Source organism: Pseudorasbora parva, chromosome 4 (assembly GCF_024679245.1).
Source record: "Pseudorasbora parva isolate DD20220531a chromosome 4, ASM2467924v1, whole genome shotgun sequence".
Classification (NCBI taxonomy): Eukaryota; Metazoa; Chordata; class Actinopteri; order Cypriniformes; family Gobionidae; genus Pseudorasbora; species Pseudorasbora parva.
The window spans coordinates 3,767,123-3,788,283 of record NC_090175.1 but is presented as its reverse complement, the minus strand read 5'-3'; the positions used below and the strand labels follow the sequence as shown (position 1 = coordinate 3,788,283).

General features: G+C 39.0%; 1 protein-coding gene across 7 annotated transcripts; it reads left to right on the top strand.

Moving 5' to 3' along the window:
* Window positions 1-705: 705 nt before the first annotated feature.
* Window positions 706-20,773, top strand: LOC137072649 (protein NLRC3-like). Of its 7 annotated transcripts, none has more exons than XM_067440547.1 (10): window positions 706-1,022; window positions 3,056-3,245; window positions 4,242-4,349; window positions 12,386-12,496; window positions 14,627-14,743; window positions 15,038-17,023; window positions 17,300-17,473; window positions 17,781-17,954; window positions 19,585-19,631; window positions 19,785-20,773. In XM_067440547.1, the coding sequence occupies exons 2-10, from the start codon at window positions 3,109-3,111 to the stop codon at window positions 20,336-20,338; spliced, it is 3,408 nt and encodes a 1,135-aa protein (XP_067296648.1). In that variant the 5' UTR covers window positions 706-1,022; window positions 3,056-3,108; the 3' UTR covers window positions 20,339-20,773. The 7 variants fall into 7 exon arrangements, with proteins under 7 accessions (XP_067296648.1, XP_067296646.1, XP_067296647.1 ...); XM_067440545.1 differs by having other exon boundaries at window positions 707-1,022; window positions 3,086-3,245; window positions 4,239-4,349; XM_067440546.1 differs by having other exon boundaries at window positions 707-1,022; window positions 4,239-4,349; window positions 15,041-17,023.
* The last annotated feature ends 388 nt before the right edge of the window (window positions 20,774-21,161 follow it).

Sequence of the window (21,161 nt, the reverse complement as noted above, 5' to 3'; positions counted from 1 at the left end):
GCTTAAAATAAGATAAATAATCTGCCAATGGGGTGAGATAAATAATCTTGTTTTCTGTTTGAATTAGGATTATTTTTCTCACCCCATTGGCAGATTATTTTGAGATTTAGAAACAAGTAAATAAAGCATATTTGGCAGCATACAACTGTACTGCTAACACTTCAGTCATGAACAAGAAGGAAGGGCCTCCTCGGGTCCAAACGCTGTGCAGAATTATTAGGCTCGTTCATTTTCTGATCATGTATATATATATCAATAGTAGGTTGCAGGTCTGGAAAATGTTGGGGACTATGGAGACTAAAGGGGTTTCACGCTTAATTCTTCACCTTCATTCATAATTCGTTCCCATCTGTTTTTGTCTGACCATGCTGACCCAATGAGCATTTCACCATTTCAATGGTCATGCCTTAACTGCAGAGTTACATCTCTTATTTTGAGGCTCATTTTATTTTTTAAAAGAAAGTGTACCTAATAATTTTGCAGACCTCAATATAAGGCGGTTTTCAAGTCCAGCCTTCATGAACTGTTATCACTTAGAAATTATTAAATACAAAATTAATATTAGTTATTAAGATGAATCTGGTTTAGTATTGGTAAACTGTGTGTGGTAAAATGACCGTGTGTGTAATAATTCTGCACGCAGTGTAGACTCGCTGTGAGTGTGATGATACTCTGCGCCATTAGAGGGAGCGCGAGTGGGCGGATGAGCCCAATCCATATCGGCGCTGAGCATCCCTATGTCCTAGTCACCGAACGGAGACCTTAAAATGGGAGCTCTGGAAGGAAAAAAACAATTATGTATCATAATATGGCGTTTGGAACACAGCTGACACAGGGAGCGAAGAAAAAATAACACAATTTCTGCATCGACCCCTCGAGTGACCGGCGGCCTTAAGTGTCCTTTAAGGGAACAGCGACGCCGTTTGGAATTCGCCCCGAAACGAAAGTGAAAGGAAAAAAGCGACGCCATTCCAGGGATTTAAACCCGGATCCTGGACATTTAAACGGCCTCGTATGCTATGGTAAGTTTAAAACGTATTCTTTATAATACCATAAAGTCAGAGCCAACCCATTACACTTAGACTGTTTAACAGCTTTAAACAAAATGGCTAAATGATTAAATTACTTTTAGTATTTAGCCGATGTTATGAATAACACAACATCATATAGTAATCATTGAACGCCGTTTTATATGATGTATGTTTTTAATTAATGATAAACATTTGACACAGAATTTGATCATTATATTTCTCTGCCAGCACTCTTTTAATGCCCATACACAATACCAAGGATTGTTACTCTGTTGTATAACAGGAGAAAACGTGACGCAGGTTGGATGGATCCGTTGTGATGAATACATGTACGGCCTCCAAATAGATGTAATTAAAAATTCGAGAGATATCACACACAAACACTGAACAGAAACATATACGTTAGGTCTAATCAGCTGTCCTTTAGTTTGCTCAGAAAACGCCCAAAGATACAACCAAATGCGTAATTCTGTATATTTTTGAAATGCTAGACCTATTTAAAATAGTACATTACTATACATTCTTTGGTAGATATCCCTTCAACGTTTCATCTGTAAAATAATTTTATGTTAGTTAGATTATGTTCAGTACCTGTCTAGTAGTCATCTATGCTTATGTATGCCATTAAATAATGGTTTTAAAACATATATCGTGTTTCATGATGTGTACTGAGTTATGTATGCTTCAAGCTCCAGAATGTATGTTAAGGGGACAGTGAGCATTGATTCTCTCTGATTTTCACTGCGCATTTTGAAACTTTTTAGGAGATTAACGTTTCAGTGCACTAGAAGGATTTTGTGTTTGAGACCTCCTGATCAGTGTCCTGACTAATGAACTGAGGGGCTGAGTGAGATGCAGTCTAGTTCCTTTCGTAGTGAAGCTAATGTTGCATTTGTGTCGTTTTGAGTTTAACTTGCATTGCTCTAAACTTTAGCTGTACACCAATGATCTACACCGGGGTCCACGAGATCATCTTTCCTGCAGAGTTTAGCTAACCCTAATCAGACACACCTAAACATGCTCATCAGTGTCTTTAATATCATTAGATAATCACAGGTAGGTGAGTTTGATCAGGGTTGGCGCTAAACCAATCTCAACCTCCCCCAGTTTCTCTTGAAGCCAATTCAAAAGTGACTTAAACTGCAGTTCATCAACTGGCCACTAGAGCGGCTCCAGGAGGAGCAGAATCTCATTGAGCACCATGTTAAAATGCCCAAATTTACAGCAGAAAAAAACATGTTTACAGTCTGGTACAAATTGTGGTTTTGGCCTATACGGCTAATTTTGCCCTTCATGACAACTGTGAGGGGGGTGAATTTATTTTATAACTCATTTGTTTACGTTATATAAAGCCTTAAAGTTCTGCATAATTAGGGGCGTGGTTACTTTGAGTGACAGGTTGATAGCTGTTTGTCTGCTGTCTGTTAGTTATTGCGTCACATAAGCTCCGCCCACGTCCCGCCTCTTTGCTCATTATCAGTAATGCGGGGGTGATGTGCTGCCAAGATGGTCGACGGCCAGCTCGTTTCTGCTTTACGCTTCAAAACGGCTCTTCATAATCCTATGGGTGACGTAACGGACACTACATCCATGTTTTTATACAGTCTATGACAGGGCTATTCAAATCTTACCCTGGAGGGCCAATGCGGTGCAGAGTTTAGCTCCAACCCTAATCAAACACACCTGAACATGCTAATCAATATCTTCAGGATCATTAGAAAATCACAGGTGAGTGTGTTTGATCAGGGTTGGAGCGAAGCACCGCAATGGCCCTCCAGGGCAAGATTTGAATAGCCCTGCTCTATGAGCTAAACTCTTTAGCACATTGGCCCTCCGGGGCAAGATTTAAGGAACCCTGATCTACTGTAGTTACACTCTTGTGTCCTGAACCAGGCATGAATGAGGTCTCTCAGGAACAATTTATTACACAGACTTTCTAAAAAATGGGTTATGAGGCTACTGATCAATTACTTTTTTGTTCTTTTTAACTATATATATGTTTAAACTGTGTTTCTATATAAAAGGTATTACATCAATCCCTCAACACAAATTAGAGTAGGAGGACGTGGTCTCCAAAATGAGTCTACGAGAGGATAAAGAGAAGGAGGACTCTACCTCAAAAATGAGTTCTCCATCTTCTGGATCAAGCTGTGATCAAACCATGAAGAATCTGCCCTCTGCCTTCAATGACGCAACAGTGACCTCTGACCCCAGGTACGACACTAGTCACTTTCACATCTTACGGCTTGTAGTGCATTCCAGAAGCCTGCAGTTGGTGAGTGAGGGAAGTCTAGTGGTACCATCACGGAGAGACACAAACTCACTTTCCTGAACCTTAACTGTCACTATTCCTCATTAGTGGAATGGTCTTTCCATCCTTTTCCTTCCCTGTCTGACGCGGCGCTGCTGCTGCTGGGACGCTCTATACTTCATGTTAAATATAAATATATTGCCTATTGATACAGCAAAGACAACGTCGGCAGTAGCCTATTGACCATACATACATATGGCATTGACGGCAAAATAGGCTACAGAATATTTCGGTCTCTATTGACAGGTTTAATATTTCAAAACGATAATTATATTGTTTTTTGTTATTACAAGTAGGCCTATATGCATTTATGTTAACCTACAGACTTTCACACATGAAAATTTCATTTATTAATATGTATTCGTGTCAAAATGGCATATAAACTCCTTTTCATATGCTGTTTTGCCTAGAAACGCTTCCAACACGTTCGCGTGTCGTGTGAAAAATAGGCGTCTCTTCTATTTGAAGCATGCACGCGTTTTCCGCGCGGCTCGGACCGCGCGTGAGCCGCGCGGCTGACGCAGGCAGTATGCAAGCTCTAACCGGTTAACATGGGAGCCGAAATAAAAACGGACACGCCACGCAGCCGAGACGCTCACGACACGCTTGCAGTGTGTCCCCGGCCTTATACGCCAGAGAAACAGATATTCCGGAAAACGAAAGAGATGCATGGAAACACAAATCGGATCTGAACAGTTGCGACACACAGTGTGGACAGTCTGTCAGTCCAAATGCGATTGAAATTGGATCTAATGTTTATTAGATCCAATTTCAATCGCATTTGGACTGACAGTCTGAACGAGGCTAAAGAGTGCAGTGCTGAAAAGGTGCAGGGCTACATAAGGTCAATATAGTATGTCTAAAATGGCATCTTGTATGTATTTTGTCTGTTTCAGCAGGAGGAAGAGACAGAGATCAGAGTCACCAGAGCCCAGTGTTGTGTCTGTGAAGAGTAACAACTCCATAAATAATCCTCCTAACTTCAGTGATGCAACCTCTGACCCCAGGTAAGACACTAGACATTTTTTAATTAGCAGATGTTTTATTAGTACTGTCAAAATTAGTGCTTTAACGCATGTGATTAGTTTTTACAGTTTAACACATTAAAAATATTTAAATCAATTAAGGCAACATCCTTTAGCTTGCATTACATTATATGATCACACTCTTATTCATGCAAATGCTTTCAAACCATTCAAGTGTGACAAGACAGAAGAAAACACACTGTCTGTAAATGTCCTGGGTGTGTCTCAATCAGTTTCCTACCTTCCTAGTTTGTGAATCTGTATATTGTGTACATACATGTGGCCGACTCCCTGATCCGTGTCCTGACTACTGGACTCGGAGCTGATTGAAAGATGCGTGCCAGAATCAAGTTCTCGTTTGAATGATCAATAACACATAGGATTATGCCAAAATACCTATTTTGTTGTAACCTGACAAGCCAGACCCACATCAAGATGTTTGGTCTGGAAACTCACCATTGACAGCTCAATCCGAGGGACGGGATAAATGGTTGTCTTTCAAACTCCCTCTGCACGGCGTGTACGCAATTGGATAGTGCTACAACCAACCAGAGCTAGTTGATAGATTAAACATTAGCCGTATCCGGTCGGCAAAACCCATTGGGCCACTGAATCTGCATTAACGACAACAGCTGGGGCAACAGCCTTAGTCCTAATGGGTTTTATCTTAGCTATCAAAATCCAGTGTTCGGCATTTTGCGTACGTGAGTTTTTGTTGTAGATTTTTTAGAAACAAAAAAAATTGTGTACTGTGCTAATTGAGATTTCTTACAGCTCTTACAGGTTGTTGGCCTTGTCTGTTTCTTTGCTTCTATTACTCTCCCCTTTTTTGTAAGTCGCTTTGGATAAAAGCGTCTGCTAAATGAAATGATTAAATGCAAAACTCAGAACACATCTTCTCTTTTTAAGAATGACTTCAGTGCCGTTCTTTGTTCTTTTCTCAGAGTAAAGCTTAACTCCAAGTCTTCCAGAGTCGCGGTCAAAGCTGATTCGAAAGACCGCCGTTCGCCAGTTTCTGTGTTTACTAGAAGCACGCAAACACAACTCGGCCGTCATTATGTTACGCCCCGCCCACCGACTCTATACACGATGTGATTGGCCCAACCAGAGTTTTTTTCCGTTGTGTTAGTTGTGTTATGGACAGTGTTGGGAGTAACGCATTACAAAAGTAATACATTACAGTAGGGCTGCACGATTAATCAAAATCGAACCGCAATCGCGATTTGGCTTGTGTGCGATTATGAAAGTTCAAAGGCTGCGATTTTAATTAAATAAATAAATGCCCAGTGTGTTAGCGAAGAGCGGCTCTGTGATTAACGCTGCTCCGTCTGAAAGACGGGTTTGAGTCGCTTATAAACGTGCGTTTGAAAAAGCAACACGAGTCCAACATCTTCACAAACTAGTGAAGCGTTCATAAACCTGTTCAACAAAAGACAACGTTTAATAACATGTTTTACCTCACTTCATATCGTCAGTGGAGTGTGCGAGTGTTTCCTGAAAACTATCGTCAATTACTTCTCTGAGGCGAATGTGGCGTTTTCCGCTCGAGGGCGCCCTCTGGCTTTCAGTATGAATTAAAAACCTTTGGGTAATCAATAATACGAAAATAATACTTAATACATTTTAAAACTTAATAAACTTTAAAAATTATAAATGTGTTGGACAATCCATGTTTTTCTTCAATGTACAGGAGTTTTTTCCCCCACAGTGGATGCACAAGAGGTTCATATTTCATATTAAAGACAGACTTTAAGAATAACTCCTTAGGCTTAGACTTTTCTAATGTTTTTTAGTCATAGGCTGTCTGCATATTAATAGGTTACCCAGCAAGTTTTTTTTTTTGTGTGTAAAATGTTTTCTGTAAAATATTACAAAAATAATAATAATAATTAGTATTAGTATTATATTGTTATATTTATTCTGACATACTATTTTTTATTTGTAATTATGAAAATGTTATTGTAATGGTAATATTTCTTATTTTTAAAAATATTTTTAGCAGTAATAATAATCATAATAATTTTTTTTGTCACATTAATATAAAAACACAAAATGTTATATACACACACTTTACATTTGTAAAAAAAAATTATAATAACAATAATCGCATTTTAAATCGCAATTGCAATTTTACCCAGAATAATCGCAATTATATATTTTCCCCAAATCGTGCAGCCCTGTTCGTGGTCATTCAATAGCCGCGTGTGGTGTCCAGGTTATAAGGACTAAATGACAGTTTCTGATATATTTGTATAGCGATTTACGTCTCCCTCTTGCTGGTGTACATTTGTAGCCTATTGTGTGACATAGTCCAGTGCGTGTTTAGGGCGGATTTTACAGAAGTGCCGCAGGCATGATTTCAGGATCTGTGCTCGGGCTGGCCAGAGGAAATGTTGCTAAAGGTTTAAAGGCTCTTTCGTTTAAAAGAAAAGCACAACGGCGAGCGCGCCGAAGAACGGACGAGAGATGAGGCGCGCACTGCTGAGCAAAACTAAACATTTGGGTGAAGACGACAGAATAAGACTTCTGCACACCATGGTTTTGATTTTTTTTATAGTAATAAAGTAATTTAGTTCAGTTAGAGAACAGGCAGTTCAAATAAAAACTGAAGATGTCTGCTAAGAATGATCCGAATGAGCGTCGTCGCAGCAGGAGTCAGATCTTGAGCTGACAGATGATCGCGGAAGATTTGGTTTCAAAGTGAAATGTAAAACCGCCTAATAAAGGGAGTTTGTCATTGTGTTATGTTTTTCATTAAGAATAATAGGTTAATTTTAAACCGAAACTAAAATCTGCTTGGCCGCACAGAGCGCGCATTTACTGACGAGCTGTCATTCACGGTGTGCGCGCACTGGCGCGTTTTAGTTCATATGGAAGCATAACTTTCATAGCAATTCATTGAAAGTACTCGCTTTGAATCCGGCCGTTATTAATGCCTGAGCAGCAGTGTGCATGTTTCTTTCGGTTAGATATAATTAGTGATTTAAAAGCCCAGATACCGTTATTACTGGTGTTGTCACATCACACTTTGATTAACCGGTGGGAAAATGTACACACCATCACATCTCTACTGTACATTCGCGCGTTGGATGCGCATTGCTTAGTTTATCACATATAAGAACAAAAACGTAGGCTAATAGTCAAATGTAAATGCAGTCAAATGCAACCTTTGTCTAAAACCGAAATAACTATCGATGTCTCAACAACAAGAAAAGAACAAATGCGCATATTGTCATAACTTAGAGTTTACACACAGTTCTGTTGTGTCTATGAACAGAAGCTATATTCCCAGATATTGCCAGATAATCACTTTACCTCTACAATACTTATAAATGAATTGGATCGTTTGTTATTCTGTCTTTCATGATTTCTTGCATTGTCTTGAGACAATTCTCTATTGTTAGCCTAGGGCACAGTCATTATGGTTCATCATATCGCCTTCTACTGGATGTAAGATGCTCTCTGGTAGCCTACATCTTAGCATGTTAAGAGCTACTTCTGTAGTTATTTTGGTGAAAGTAACTCAAAAGTAATACAGGAGTAATGTAACGCATTAAGTGATTTGGATAGTTTATAGAATTAAATATGACCTAATTAATACATTTAATTTATATATTTAGTTGAATAACTTGGATCATAATTTTAGTGTTCCCACCTGAGCAAGCCAAGCCAAAGGCGAACAAAGGAACCAAAACTCCATCAGGGCATGATGGAGAAAAGTAAACCTTGGGAGAAACCAGACTCAGTCGGGGTGCCAGTTCTCCTCCGGCCTATTATTAAACAGTGTATGATTATTATTCTGGCAAGCCTGCAAGTCATAAATCATATTAGATAGAAATATTCAACATTTTGGGTATCACGCAAGAGACGGGTTCATTTAGGATGGAGCGTCGATTACACAAGAGTATGAATACTTGAAAGATCGGAGTTATTGCGCGGAGACGAGTTTATTGAGGATGACGTGCCGGTGAGGCAAATTCAGAAGAGACACCAATTGACACGGTCTCGGCAGACACTACAGGATCAGCTGGTCATGTCCAAACGCAGGTCTACCATCCGATATGGACACGGCCTGGATCCGGCCGTCTGCAGTAAACCTCGGGATAAACAGAGAGACTAACATTAGTTTAGAGTTTTACAGATGCTAGAAACATGGCTCTCAAATGAGAGATTGGTATCAAAGAGCACACCCAGGTTCCTCACTGACGACGAGGGCTTGACAGAGCAGTCATCAAGTATTAGACAGTATTCTCGGTTACTACTTGTGGAGCTTTTCTCTACAATAATTAAAAAGTCAGTTTTATCTGAATTAAGTTGCAGGAAATTACTATTCATCCAATTTTTTATATCAGCTATGCATTCCGTTAATCTTGTGAGTTGGTAGGTTTCGTCAGGGCGTGAGGAAATATAGAGCTGAGTATCGTCAGCATAACAATGAAAACTAACGCCATGCTTCCTGATGATATCTCCCAGTGGTAGCATATACAGGGTGAAAAGCAACGGTCCTAACACTGAGCCTTGCGGTACCCCATACTGAACTTGTGATCGGTGTGACATCTCTTCATTTACTGCTACAAACTGATAACGGTCAGATAAGTACGATTTAAACCATGCCAATGCAGTTCCACTAATGCCAACATAATTTTCGATTCTATTCAGAAGAATATTGTGATCGATAGTATCAAATGCAGCGCTAAGATTGAGTAACACTAATAGAGAGATACAACCACGATCAGATGATAAGAGTAAATCATTTGTAACTCTAATTAGAGCAGTCTCAGTGCTATGATACGGTCTAAATCCTGACTGGAAATCCTCACATATACCATTTCTTTCTAAAAAGGAACATAATTGTGAAGACACAGCCTTTTCTAGTATTTTTGATAGAAACGGTAGATTCGAGATTGGCCTGTAATTGACTAATTCTTTAGGATCAAGTTGCGTTTTTTTAATAAGTGGTTTAATTATAGCCAACTTAAACGTTTTCGGTACATAATAATTCATTATATTTATATAGCGGTATTCTAGGCACTCAAAGTGCTTTACATAGAAGGGGGGGGGGGGGATCTCCTCAAACCACCACCAATGTGCAGCATCCACTTGGATGATGCGACGGCAGCCATATTTCGCCAGAACGCTCACCACACACCAGCTTATGGCGGAGAGCAGACAGAGTGATGAAGCCAATCAGGATATGGGGATTATTAGGAGGCCATGATGGACAGGGGCCAATGGGCAAATTTGGCCAGGATGCCGGGGTTATACCCCTGCTCTTTTATCGAAGGACATCCTGGGATTTTTAACGACCACAGAGAGTCAGGACCTCGGTTTAACGTCTCATCCGAAGGACGGTGCTCTTTGACAGTTTAGTGACCCCATCACTATACTGGGGTGTTAGGACCCACACAGACCACAGGGTGAGCGCCCCCTGCTGGCCTCACTAACACCTCTACCAGAAGCAACCTGGTTTTCCCATGTGGTCTCCCATCCAGATACTGACCAGGCTCAGCCCTGCTTAGCTTCAGTGAGAAACTAGTCTTGGGCTACAGGGTGATATGGCTGCTGGTATATATCCTAATGTCAAGGATGAATTAATGATATTAAGCAGAGGATCTATGACTTCTGGAAGCATCTCTTTTAGTAGCCTAGTCGGTATAGGGTCAAGCAGACATGTTGTTGATTTTGATGATTTAACAAGTTTAACAAGCCAATTCTTCTCCTCCTATAGCAGTGAATGAGTGTAATTTTTCATCAGTAACACTACAATGCTCTGTCTGAAATGATACTGTGGTAGACGGCTGCAGTTATCATTTTATTCCTAATGTTATCAGTATTACTAGTAAGTTCATAAAGTCATTACTGCTGTGTTGTTTACAAACATCAGAAGTTGAAGCTTTATTTGTTGTTAATTTAGCCACTGTATTGAATAAATACTTAGGGTTGTGTTTGTTTTCTTCTAAAAGAGATCTAGCAGTTTTTATGGCCTTTCTGTATGCAATCATGCTCTTTCCACAAATTGCGAAAAACCTCCAGTTTTGTTTTCTTCCAGCTGCGCTCCATTTTTCTGGCTGCTGTTTTAAGGGCCCGAGTGTGCTCGTTGTACCACGGCGTTGGATTATCTGCTTTAATCTTCTTTAAGTGCCGGGGAGCAACTATGTCTAAAGTGCTAGTAAAGAGAGAGTCAATAGTTTCTGTTGCAGCATCAAGTTCCTCTTGGCTATCTGTAATGCTGAGGAGATGGAACTGATGAGGAAGATTATATACAAAGCAAGCGGCAACCTCCCGCGATCTCTCTTGAAGCCAATATGGAAGTAATGTAAACTGTAATTCCTAAACTGTCCACTAGAGGCAGGCTCCAGAAGGGAGCAGAATCTCATTGAGCCCTATGTTAAAATTCTCAACTTTCTTTTTCATTGTCTACGTGGATATTACATTTACCAACAATTAGTACTTTACTAAGTACTTTACTACTACAGTAGCCAACACAAATGTCAAACGGGATTTATCATTTACACTACACAACGTTACATAAAGCAGCAAAACTTCAAAGGAATTATATTTGAAACTAGACTTCTGAGTAATACTGAAAATATTATTATAAATTACAGCAACACCTTCCCCTTTACCTTTCAGACGTGGCTTGTATTTATAACAATAATCTCGGGGGGGTGCAATTAAAGTAATGTAATCGTCAGGTTTTAGCCAGGTTTCTGTCAAACACAGCACATCTAGGTTATGATCTATAATCATATCATTAACAATAAGCGTTTTTGACGAAAGGGATCGAATATTCAGCAACCCGAGCTTTATCAATTGTTTGTCTGTATTATATCTGTTGTTTATTTGTCGGACATCAATTCAATTTTTACTGTTGAATGGTTTTGATGTTTTTTTGTATTTACTAATTTGGGGAACAGACACAGTCTCTATGTGATAATATCTAGGTGAAAGAGTCTCTATGTGCTGGGATTTAGCTGACTTTGGTGACGTGAGACAGTTTAGGTTTAGGTTTAGCCGTCTAAATGACAGATTCTCAAGTCATTTAGTTTGTTAAAACCCTGCTGTCTTTCTTGTTTGAATCATCAGTTTCATGTTGGTGAATATGGTAAAGAGGTGTATTTCCATCTCAAAATCAAATCAACAAACGATGGATATTTTATATATAGGGAGGGGTTCCCTATAGTTTCACTCGGATGTACATCACAACATGGAAGAAAAGATCTGTAGCTACTTCAGTTTTTTCCCAACTTTAATGAGTTTAGAGCACGTAGAGGGAGCATTATCTGTTCATATCATAGCTGTGAATTTATGAACAGCAGCATATCAAGTATCAAAATGTGTAAATTAATGATATTGCACAGTTTGAAAATAATTGATATTGCAGTATTTTTACAGTACAAGCATACAGCGCAAACCTAATGTAGCTGAGGGTCGAAGGACTGTAAGGTACCAGTTGTCGCTAAGAAGGTAGAGTTGGTCTGAGTGTGTTGGTTAGAACACCAAACTCAGAGAAGGAATCGAGTTCAACAGATTTATTGGTACAAGCATATGCAGAGGGGGAGCCAGGCTGTAGGGAGTTGCATTAATCAGCGTTCTCTATTCACATAGGAGTTGAGCATGGATACAGGTGCAGAGTGATAATGTCTGGTGCTTTATGTTCTTGGAGCAGTGGTTCCCAACCACATTCCTGGAGGCCCCAAACAGTCCACATGCATGTTCTGCCACATTAAAAAAGAGCGCTATTGGGCATCCATTTCATAAACTGTTATCAGTGTGCATTATAAATTAGTCAGCACCATGATTTGTTACCAAGAAAGTCTCACTGCTCAGATTCTACTCAGATATCCGAGTCTGGGATAGCTGAGAGGACAATGAGATGGACAACTGGACTGGTGTAGACTTTGTGCATGATTCGTACATCAAACTGGAAGAGGAAACACAATGAATGCTGCACTAGCTACATAAGGTCAATATAGTATGTCTAAAATGGCATCTTGTATGTATTTTGTCGGTATCAGCAGGAGGAAGAGACAGAGATCAGAGTCACCAGAGCCCAGTGTTGTGTCTGTGAAGAGTAACAACTCCATAAAGAATCCTCCTGACTTCAGTGATGCAACCTCTGACCCCAGGTAAGACACTAGATATGTAGAATGAGATGGATGATCCCAACGTTTGGACAGCCTGTCACATTGTGCAAAGAAAAAGATCCTTTTTTTCTTGTAATCCAACAGCTTTTGGAAGGAGCATAGTGCATTCCAATTCATCATCCAATACTGCGTAGGTGTCAAGAGTATGGTCCTTTTTTTAAATAGTATTTTTATTAGGATTTTAACATTTTACAAAAAGGTTAAAGAAAAGGTACATTAAAAAAAGGGAAAAAAACAAGTAAAAAACAAAAGCAAATCAATAAATTATATGATAGCAATAATATAAATTGTAAATAATTATTATCATCATCATCATCCTCATCAACCATTATTTATTAACAAAAAAGTTGAATAAACAAAGATAAAATCACTAAATAAAAATAGAAAGGGAACTAAGAACAACCACAGTGCAGTTTCATATGCAGTTTCAGTGATAAAAACAAACAAGCACTCCGTAGGGCAGAGAGGACAGCATACTATTCCCTCCATTACTGATCAGAGTCACTGTTAAACTGGTTAAGATGATCCAGGAATGATTGCCATATATTGTAAAATTAAGCAAGGTTACCTATAATTCCATACCGGACTCACTCCATGTGCAATATTCCAGTAATATAGGTCAAACAGTTCTTCCAGAGTCTTAGAATGATGCTCTTAGCAATTATCATTCCATAAATAATGGTACTTTGTACAGAGAGATTATAGTTTGACATAGAAAGAGAATATCCAAATAGTGTGATTTCTGTATCATGCTTAAACACAAAACCGTACATGTCAGAAAACCACTTAAATATTTTACAGGGACTCGAAATTAGGCACTGTGTGACGCGCATAATTTTGAATCTGTAAATGTCGAAAAAAGTGTGTTGTGGTGAGGGAAAATTTCTCTTTTAGTTGTGAAAAAGAAGCAAAATACTTATTAATATATAAATCCTCTAAGGTAACAATACCATTCAGCCTCCATATGTTGAATGTAGCATCTAAGAGAGAAGGGGGAAATGCATGATTGTGACTGATACTGGGGCAAAAATAGCAGTGTCAGGCAATCTGCATCCCTTCTTAATTTGATGTCATATTTTCAAACAGTTTGAAACAATAAAATTATCAACCTTAACAGATGCAGGCAATAAAGAAGCTGAAAAGAGGAGTGCTTGGAGCAACTTTTTTTTCAATAGCAACCCAGGGGGAAGTGTCAGTCGAGATTTCTATATTATAATCCTCCTTCCAATAAACAAGTGCCCTCGCATTTGCTGCCCAGTAGAAATGCAGGAAACAGTGTAGCCCTAGCCCTCAACCCTTTCTCTTGGTTTCTGCAAATGTATTTAGGATATTCTGTGGGCTTTAAAGCCCCAGATAAAGGGTATTATTATTGAATCTAATGTTTTGAAAAAGCCTTTGACAAGAAGATAGAAATAATTTTGAAAGAGATACAAGAATCTCTGTACAGAAACCACTTTAACAGCGTTAATGCGGCCTACCATGGAAACAGGAAGAGTCCTCCATTTGCCATTTGTCCTCCAAGGAATTTAGTATCAAGATCAGCACTTAAAGACATGAATTCACTCTTCTGCCAATTAATTGTGTATCCAGTATCCGGGCTATCATCACACACGCGTCTTCTCCAGATAGTAGCCTCCACAAACTATGAGCTTGATCCACTTCCAACGGCTTAAGAAAGTTGCTAGCACCCAGCAGATCTGGAATAAACTTCGCCAGAAACTCCATGGGGCGTCCACTTTCTATCTACTCAGGTAAGCCAGCGATTTTAATGTTTTGCCGCCTGGAACGAGCTTCAAGATCGATCACTTCCTCACGAAGGGTTTTGTTTTCTGACTATACTTTTGAGCACTTCTGCTCGACGAGGGAAAGGCAGCGGTCGTAATCGGCAGTAGCATTCTCCACCTCCGTAATTCTCTTGTTGAGACACACTTAAGAAAAAAACCTGAGAAATTAAAACAATGACTCAATAACTTAAAATATGGAGAAGAGCTAAGCAGAACATGTCTACTCCATGCGGTACTCAATAGCGCAACCAATAGCGGTACTCATTAGATCATTGAATTTATAAAACAAGTATGTGTAAAATGCTATTTTGTCTGTTGTCATTATCAGCAGGAGGCAGAGACAAGGATCAGAGTCTTCAAAACTCAGCAGTGTGTCTTTGAAGAGTAGCTTTTCCATGGCGCAACCCCCAGCATTAAGTGGTGGACAAGAGACCTCTGATTCTCTGTTAGTATAAATATTGATTTGCTAATTTTCTGTAGTGAATCTCATATCTAATATTCTAACCCCTACCCCAAACTTATTAGAAGTATGATACTTATTTAATTAATATGAACATGGTTGTTGCAATTTTTTAAAATTAAATTAACATTTTGATGAAGCATTATCCCTATTGCTCTGTCAAATCCCTGTCAAATGTAAATATAACATGTATTTCTATTTTTATTTATACCACCAGAATACAAAATATATTTTCTCACAATATATAACTGCAGTTGTGTTTTTGCTGCTTTTATCTAGCAGGGGGGAGATACATCTGACCAGATATGGGACATCCTCTACATCCCACTATCAGACTAATATCAGGCAGGACAAACCTGAATCAGTCCTGCATACACACACTCTGGAGATTGGAAACCTGCAGAGTGTCAAAGACCAGCACAAATTAAGCATCACAGCCCACATCAGCCAAGACAAAACTGAATCAGTTCAGCAGACACACACATTGGAGACTAGAGGCCTGCAGAGAGTCAAAGACCAGCACAAAACCAGCATGAAGAACAAGTATGAGAGATTATTCGAGGGAATCAAACTCCTAGAAAACGAAACACCCCTGAACAGGATCTACACACAACTCTACATCATAGAGGGAGAGAGAGAAGGAGTGAATGAAGAACATGAGGTTTTACACATGGAGAAAACCGCCAGAACGCAACACTCACAAGACACTCCAATCTATTGCAATGACATTTTTAAAGCCTCACCTGAACCAGGATGTGAGAAAAAGCAGATCAAGACTGTTCTTACTAAAGGCATCGCTGGAATCGGAAAAACTGTCTCTGTGCAGAAGTTCATTCTGGACTGGGCCGAGGGAAAAGCCAATCAGGATGTAGATTTCATGTTTGTGCTTCCATTTCGAGAGCTGAACTTGATCCGAGATCATCAGTACAGTCTTCACAAACTTCTGCTGGACTTTCATCCTGAACTTCAAGATCTAGATTTAAAGATTTATGAGGAGTGTAAAGTTGTGTTAATCTTTGATGGTCTGGATGAAAACAGAATGACACTGATGTTTTCAGATGATCAGAAAGTTTCTGATGTGACTGAGACTTCATCAGTGGGTGTGTTGATGTCAAACCTCATGAAAGGAGAACTGCTTCCCTCTGCTCTCATCTGGATCACCTCCAGACCAGCAGCAGCCAATCAGATCCCCTCCCAATACATCAACCGTCTGACAGAGATTCAGGGATTCAATGAGCCTCAGAAGGAGGAATATTTCAGGAAGAGAATAAGTGATGAGAATCAAGCCAACAGAATCATCTCACACATCGGAAGAGCAAGAAGCCTCCACATCATGTGCCACATACCTGTCTTCTGCTGGATCTCATCCACTGTGCTTCAAAAGCTCCTGGAAGAAGATCTGAGTGCAGAAATCCCTCAAACTCTGACTGAAATGTACATCCACTTCCTGCTGATTCAGATCAACATGAGGAATCAGAAGTATGAAGAGAGAGATCCGGAGAAACTCCAGCAGTCCAACAGAGAAGTGATTGTGAAACTTGCTGAAGTGGCTTTCAAACAGCTGATGAAGGGCAATGTGATGTTCTATGAGGAGGACCTGAGAGAGAGCGGTATAGACGTCACTGACGCCGCAGTGTACTCTGGGATCTGCACTGAGATTTTCAAGGAGGAATCTGTGATTCATCAGAGGAAAGTCTACACCTTCATTCATCTGAGCGTCCAGGAGTTTCTCGCTGCTTTCTATGTGTTCTACTTTCATGTAAGTAAAACTATGGCTGGACTAGGAAATTTTGCTTCTATACATAATATGATTAAAGGTGCAGTAGATGAAGCCCTCAAGAGTGAGAATGGGCACCTGGATCTTTTTCTGCGGTTCCTCCTGGGCATCTCACTGGAGTCCAATCAGAGACTCTTACAGGATCTACTGACACACACAGAGAACAGCTCGGAGAGCATCAGGAGAGCCACACAGTACATTAAAGAGAAGATCAAAGATGGACATGAACTCTCCACTGAAAGATCCATCAATCTGTTTCTGTGTCTGCTGGAAGTCAAAGATCAGACTCTGTCTGGAGAGATTCAAGAGTTTGTGAAATCAGACAAACACTCAGAGAAGAAACTCTCTCCTGCTCACTGCTCAACGATCGCCTACATGCTTCAGATGTCAGATGAGGTGCTGGATGAGCTGGACCTCAGGAAATACAACACATCAGATGAAGGTAGAAGAAGACTGATACCAGCTGTGGTCAACTGTACTAAAGCCATGTGAGTGTGTTCACATTTAAGAAACTAAAAGCCTTTTCAGAACAAGAATGATAACAACAATGATAACTGTAAAGATAAGTATATTAACTATATTATATACATGGTTATCTATCATAGTGAGCTGACCAGGCACAATGTTACATGATTACAAACATTTAATATTTTATGTTTATTTTTTAAATTTGCTTATCGCAGCAACAGCTGTTATACATTCAAGGATTGTCATAATTTACTATCAATAGCTGTCATAAAACTCTTGTGTGTTATGTCTTTCAGTCTTGATGGCTGTAATCTCACTGCTCAGCATAGTGAAATTATATCATCAGCGCTACAATCCTCAAACTGTGTCTTGAGAGAGCTGGACCTAAGTAACAATGACCTCCAGGATTCAGGAGTGAAGCTACTCTCTGATGGACTAAAGAGTACAAACTGCCAGCTGGAGATACTGAGGTTTGAATCCATGAGAAATTAATATAAACTGGAAATGCTGAAGGGAAGCTACGGGATAAGAATAATATATTAATTTATAAAAGTAGCAAATTTCAAATTCAGTCATGCTTTACACTTATTTTAATTTCCACCTTATTTATCTTATACATTTGGATATTGTGGGCACTCAAAGTTACAAAGCTGTGTTGACAATGTCACATCCCAGTGAAATTTTTAAGTGTAATACTTGGGTTGTTTTAAATTAGACCATTCATAGTTATTCATGTTTAGAACAAACCTTTTTTTCCCATCATCACTGTGTCTGTAGGTTGTCAGGCTGTATGGTGTCAGAAGAAGGCTGTGGTTATTTGTCTTCAGCTCTGAGTTTAAACCCCTCACACCTGAGAGAGTTGGATCTGAGCTACAATCACCCAGGAGATTCAGGAGTTAAGCCGTTCTCTGACAAACTGAAGCATCCCAACTCTAAACTTGAGATACTCAAGTATGTGGGGCATTAACCTACTCAGGGGTTTGTCAAGTGCATCAAGTACTAAGTACATCAGAAATATTCAGGGATATAATTTGTCATGATGATAGTGAGATCAGAATTTTGTGTATACTATATAATTTGTTATTGAGTGGATAATTACAAATAATGGCAAAAGGAATGTTTCCAAGTCTAAAACTGATATTTTATACTGTACACTAAATCAAAAAGCTATATAAAGCAAAAGACCATTTAATGCACTTGTAGCACAGGTACCTTATCATTGTTCTATATTAATGAACTGCTTTCAAACTTCAGGAGTACAGAATAGGAGTGTCAAAATGGCTGACAATTCGAATTATATTCAAATTCTAAAGGCAATACTTAATGTTATAAGGGAAAAGTACTGTATTGTCTGCTATATCCACAAGAGGGAGCAAGTGAGCGCAACAAGCAAAATGTAAACCAAATCAATCATTGCCTCTTTTATTGAAATTAAAATACATGATATTCACATTTCAAAGTACATTAACATTTAAAAAATATATATTTCTTAATATTAATTTAATTAATAAGCATGTAAGGGTAACACAAGTGCATAAAATTGCAAATTCATCAGTAACCTGAGAAAACACAGACAACATAATGTAAACAAAAAATGGCAAACTGACATTCAGAAACAATCCATTTACACTCACTAAACATCTACATAAACATTGGTTTCCATCTACATTGCTAGTATGCCTTTGCCAGCTGTGCAATATGAGGATACACATGTACTGCATTATTTTTTCCACCAACTGAGATAATTTTTGTCAGCGGGTAGCAAATCTTCTCTTTCATTTATATCCATCTCATGCTCCAAAGCCCTGATCGCCGCCTTCTGCACTGCTCTGTCTGACTGTAAACGATACGCCGTCGAACAGGTTATCAAACCATTTTCTCTCTGACTCTGAGTCCTCTCTTTTTTTTCAAATGAATAACACAGCCGCACTGTACTAGATAACCAAACTGTCATCATCATCATGTCTCGCGTGCCAAAAACTTAAATGCATGGTTTTTGCATTCGAATGTGGTTATTTTTATTTATTTTTTTGTAAATTCGACGAATATTCAAAATTCACTTTTTTTGACAGCCCCAGTACAGAAACAGCCCAACAATTTTAATTAATAAAACAGTGTTGCTACTAAACTGCTACTTAATATTTCTCACCAAAGAAGTGAAAACATTTTCTTTTGAAGTAATTAAACTGTCAATGCTGGCAAATGACCATGATATAGACCAGTAGTGAACCGTGACTCTTGGACCTTGGCCCATGGCAGCACTCGGACCAAAGCACACATTAGCGACATATACTTTCTGCATTAAAAAACTTTCCCGTTGATAAAAATCACATCATTAGACTGGCACAGCAGTCAATTACATATATGTAACAGACCATATTAAACTGTTGATTTGGGGAAAATCTAACTATTGTGCAGAATTACAGCAAATGTGCATGGTCACTCAGATAGTACATTTACAGACTGACCAGTTATTCTGCAAAATAATTCTCAACTAAAAGCTTTTTTTAGGCAATCTTGAAAACAGAATTAAGCGACAGTAAATTAACAATAATTAATACATGTATTTGTATTTTTCTAGTTTGGATCATGGAAACCCTTTTAGAATCACACCAGGACTGAGAAAATGTAGGTCTTCTCTCTCTCTCTCTCTCTCTCTCTCTCTCTCTCTCTCTCTCTCTCTCTCACAAACACACACTCACTCATACACACACACACTCACTCATACACAGAGCTGTAAAGCTGTCACATGTACATTTGTATCTCTCTTCTTGTGTTCAGATGCCTGTGATCTTACGCTGGATCCAAATACAGCACACAATCAACTCATTCTGTCTGAGAAGAACAGGAAGATAACACGAGTGGAAGACAAGCAGCCGTATCCTGATCATCCTGACAGATTTGAGAACAATGAGCAGGTTCTGTGTGGAGAGAGTCTGACTGGACGCTGTTACTGGGAGGCTGAATGGAGTGGATTTAAGGCTGATATAGCAGTGACATATAAAGGAATTAGTAGGAAAGGAGTGAGTGACTCTTGGTTTGGATGCAGTGACATATCTTGGAGTCTTTTCTGCACTGGTAATGGATTCCATGTATGGCATATTAATAAGAGCACATATGTGCCAGCCCCTTCACCTCCCTCTAATAGAGTAGGAGTGTATCTGGACTGGCCGGCTGGCACTCTGTCCTTCTTCAGCGTCTCTGACACACACACACTCACACACTTACACACATTCAACACCACATTCACTGAACCGCTATATGCTGGATTTAAAGCATATGATTCTTCAGTGTCTCTCTGTCAGATTAAACAACCAGCTAAGGGAAACAACTGAGACACACAAAAAAACTATTTTGTTGCTGTTAGTCTATTAGATTTTAGGTCATGTACATGCTAGCTTGCACATACTGATTTTGCAGAGTTGGAAACGCTGGAGGAAGGTGCAGCTTTTTGATGCTAGGAGCATTTATTGCAGGATTGAGTGCTCACTTTGTGATCCTAGAAAATCAGTCCATTCCACTGCGTGTCGTCCAAACTCATGTTTTTCTGACTGTTCTGATTCTGCTTAGCACATACATCTCTGGGGTAAAGCACATCATGTGACTGCTCAGTCAAGGGTTTTTCTCTCTCTTGTATCAAAATGTTATACAGATAATATTTATTTATTTATTTGCTACCTCAACTTTAGATGTTACTGTTTATCTTTGTCATTTTTTCCCCTATTGTTCTTAAAAAAAGATATAATATATTAATATGACTTCATTGTGTTGCTGCAGTTAAAAAAAAAATATATATATATATATATATATATATATATATATATATATATATTTATTTATTTATCAATACTTTATTGTGCTTTTCTTTTGAACAACGTTACCAGCATTAACGCTGACATGATACAGTGTGGAGGGCATGACTGCAGAAGTTAAAGTAACGTAAGTGTCAGATGAGGTGAAAATGTCTCTTTACTGTAACATCTGTACAGTGTAACTCTGGGTTTGTTCATGTGAACTGCAGGCTCTTATTTTCATGTCTCAGACTGGAGGAATGTAGTTGCATCATGTGTCCTGCAGGGGGAGCTGGAGGCTTCAGGGAACTATACTTTCAACTCAAAAACAGCTAAAGAAAAAATAAACTATAATGGGCAAAATTAA

Bases quoted from the DNA above. Each gene is read 5' to 3' on its own strand.
- LOC137072649 (XM_067440545.1), top strand. From the start codon at position 3,109: ATGAGTCTACGAGAGGATAAAGAGAAGGAGGACTCTACCTCAAAAATG. The intron at 12,497-14,626 runs GTAAGACACTAG...TGTCATTATCAG, and splicing joins GATGCAACCTCTGACCCCAG to CAGGAGGCAGAGACAAGGAT. The intron at 17,474-17,780 runs GTTTGAATCCAT...CTGTGTCTGTAG, and splicing joins TGCCAGCTGGAGATACTGAG to GTTGTCAGGCTGTATGGTGT.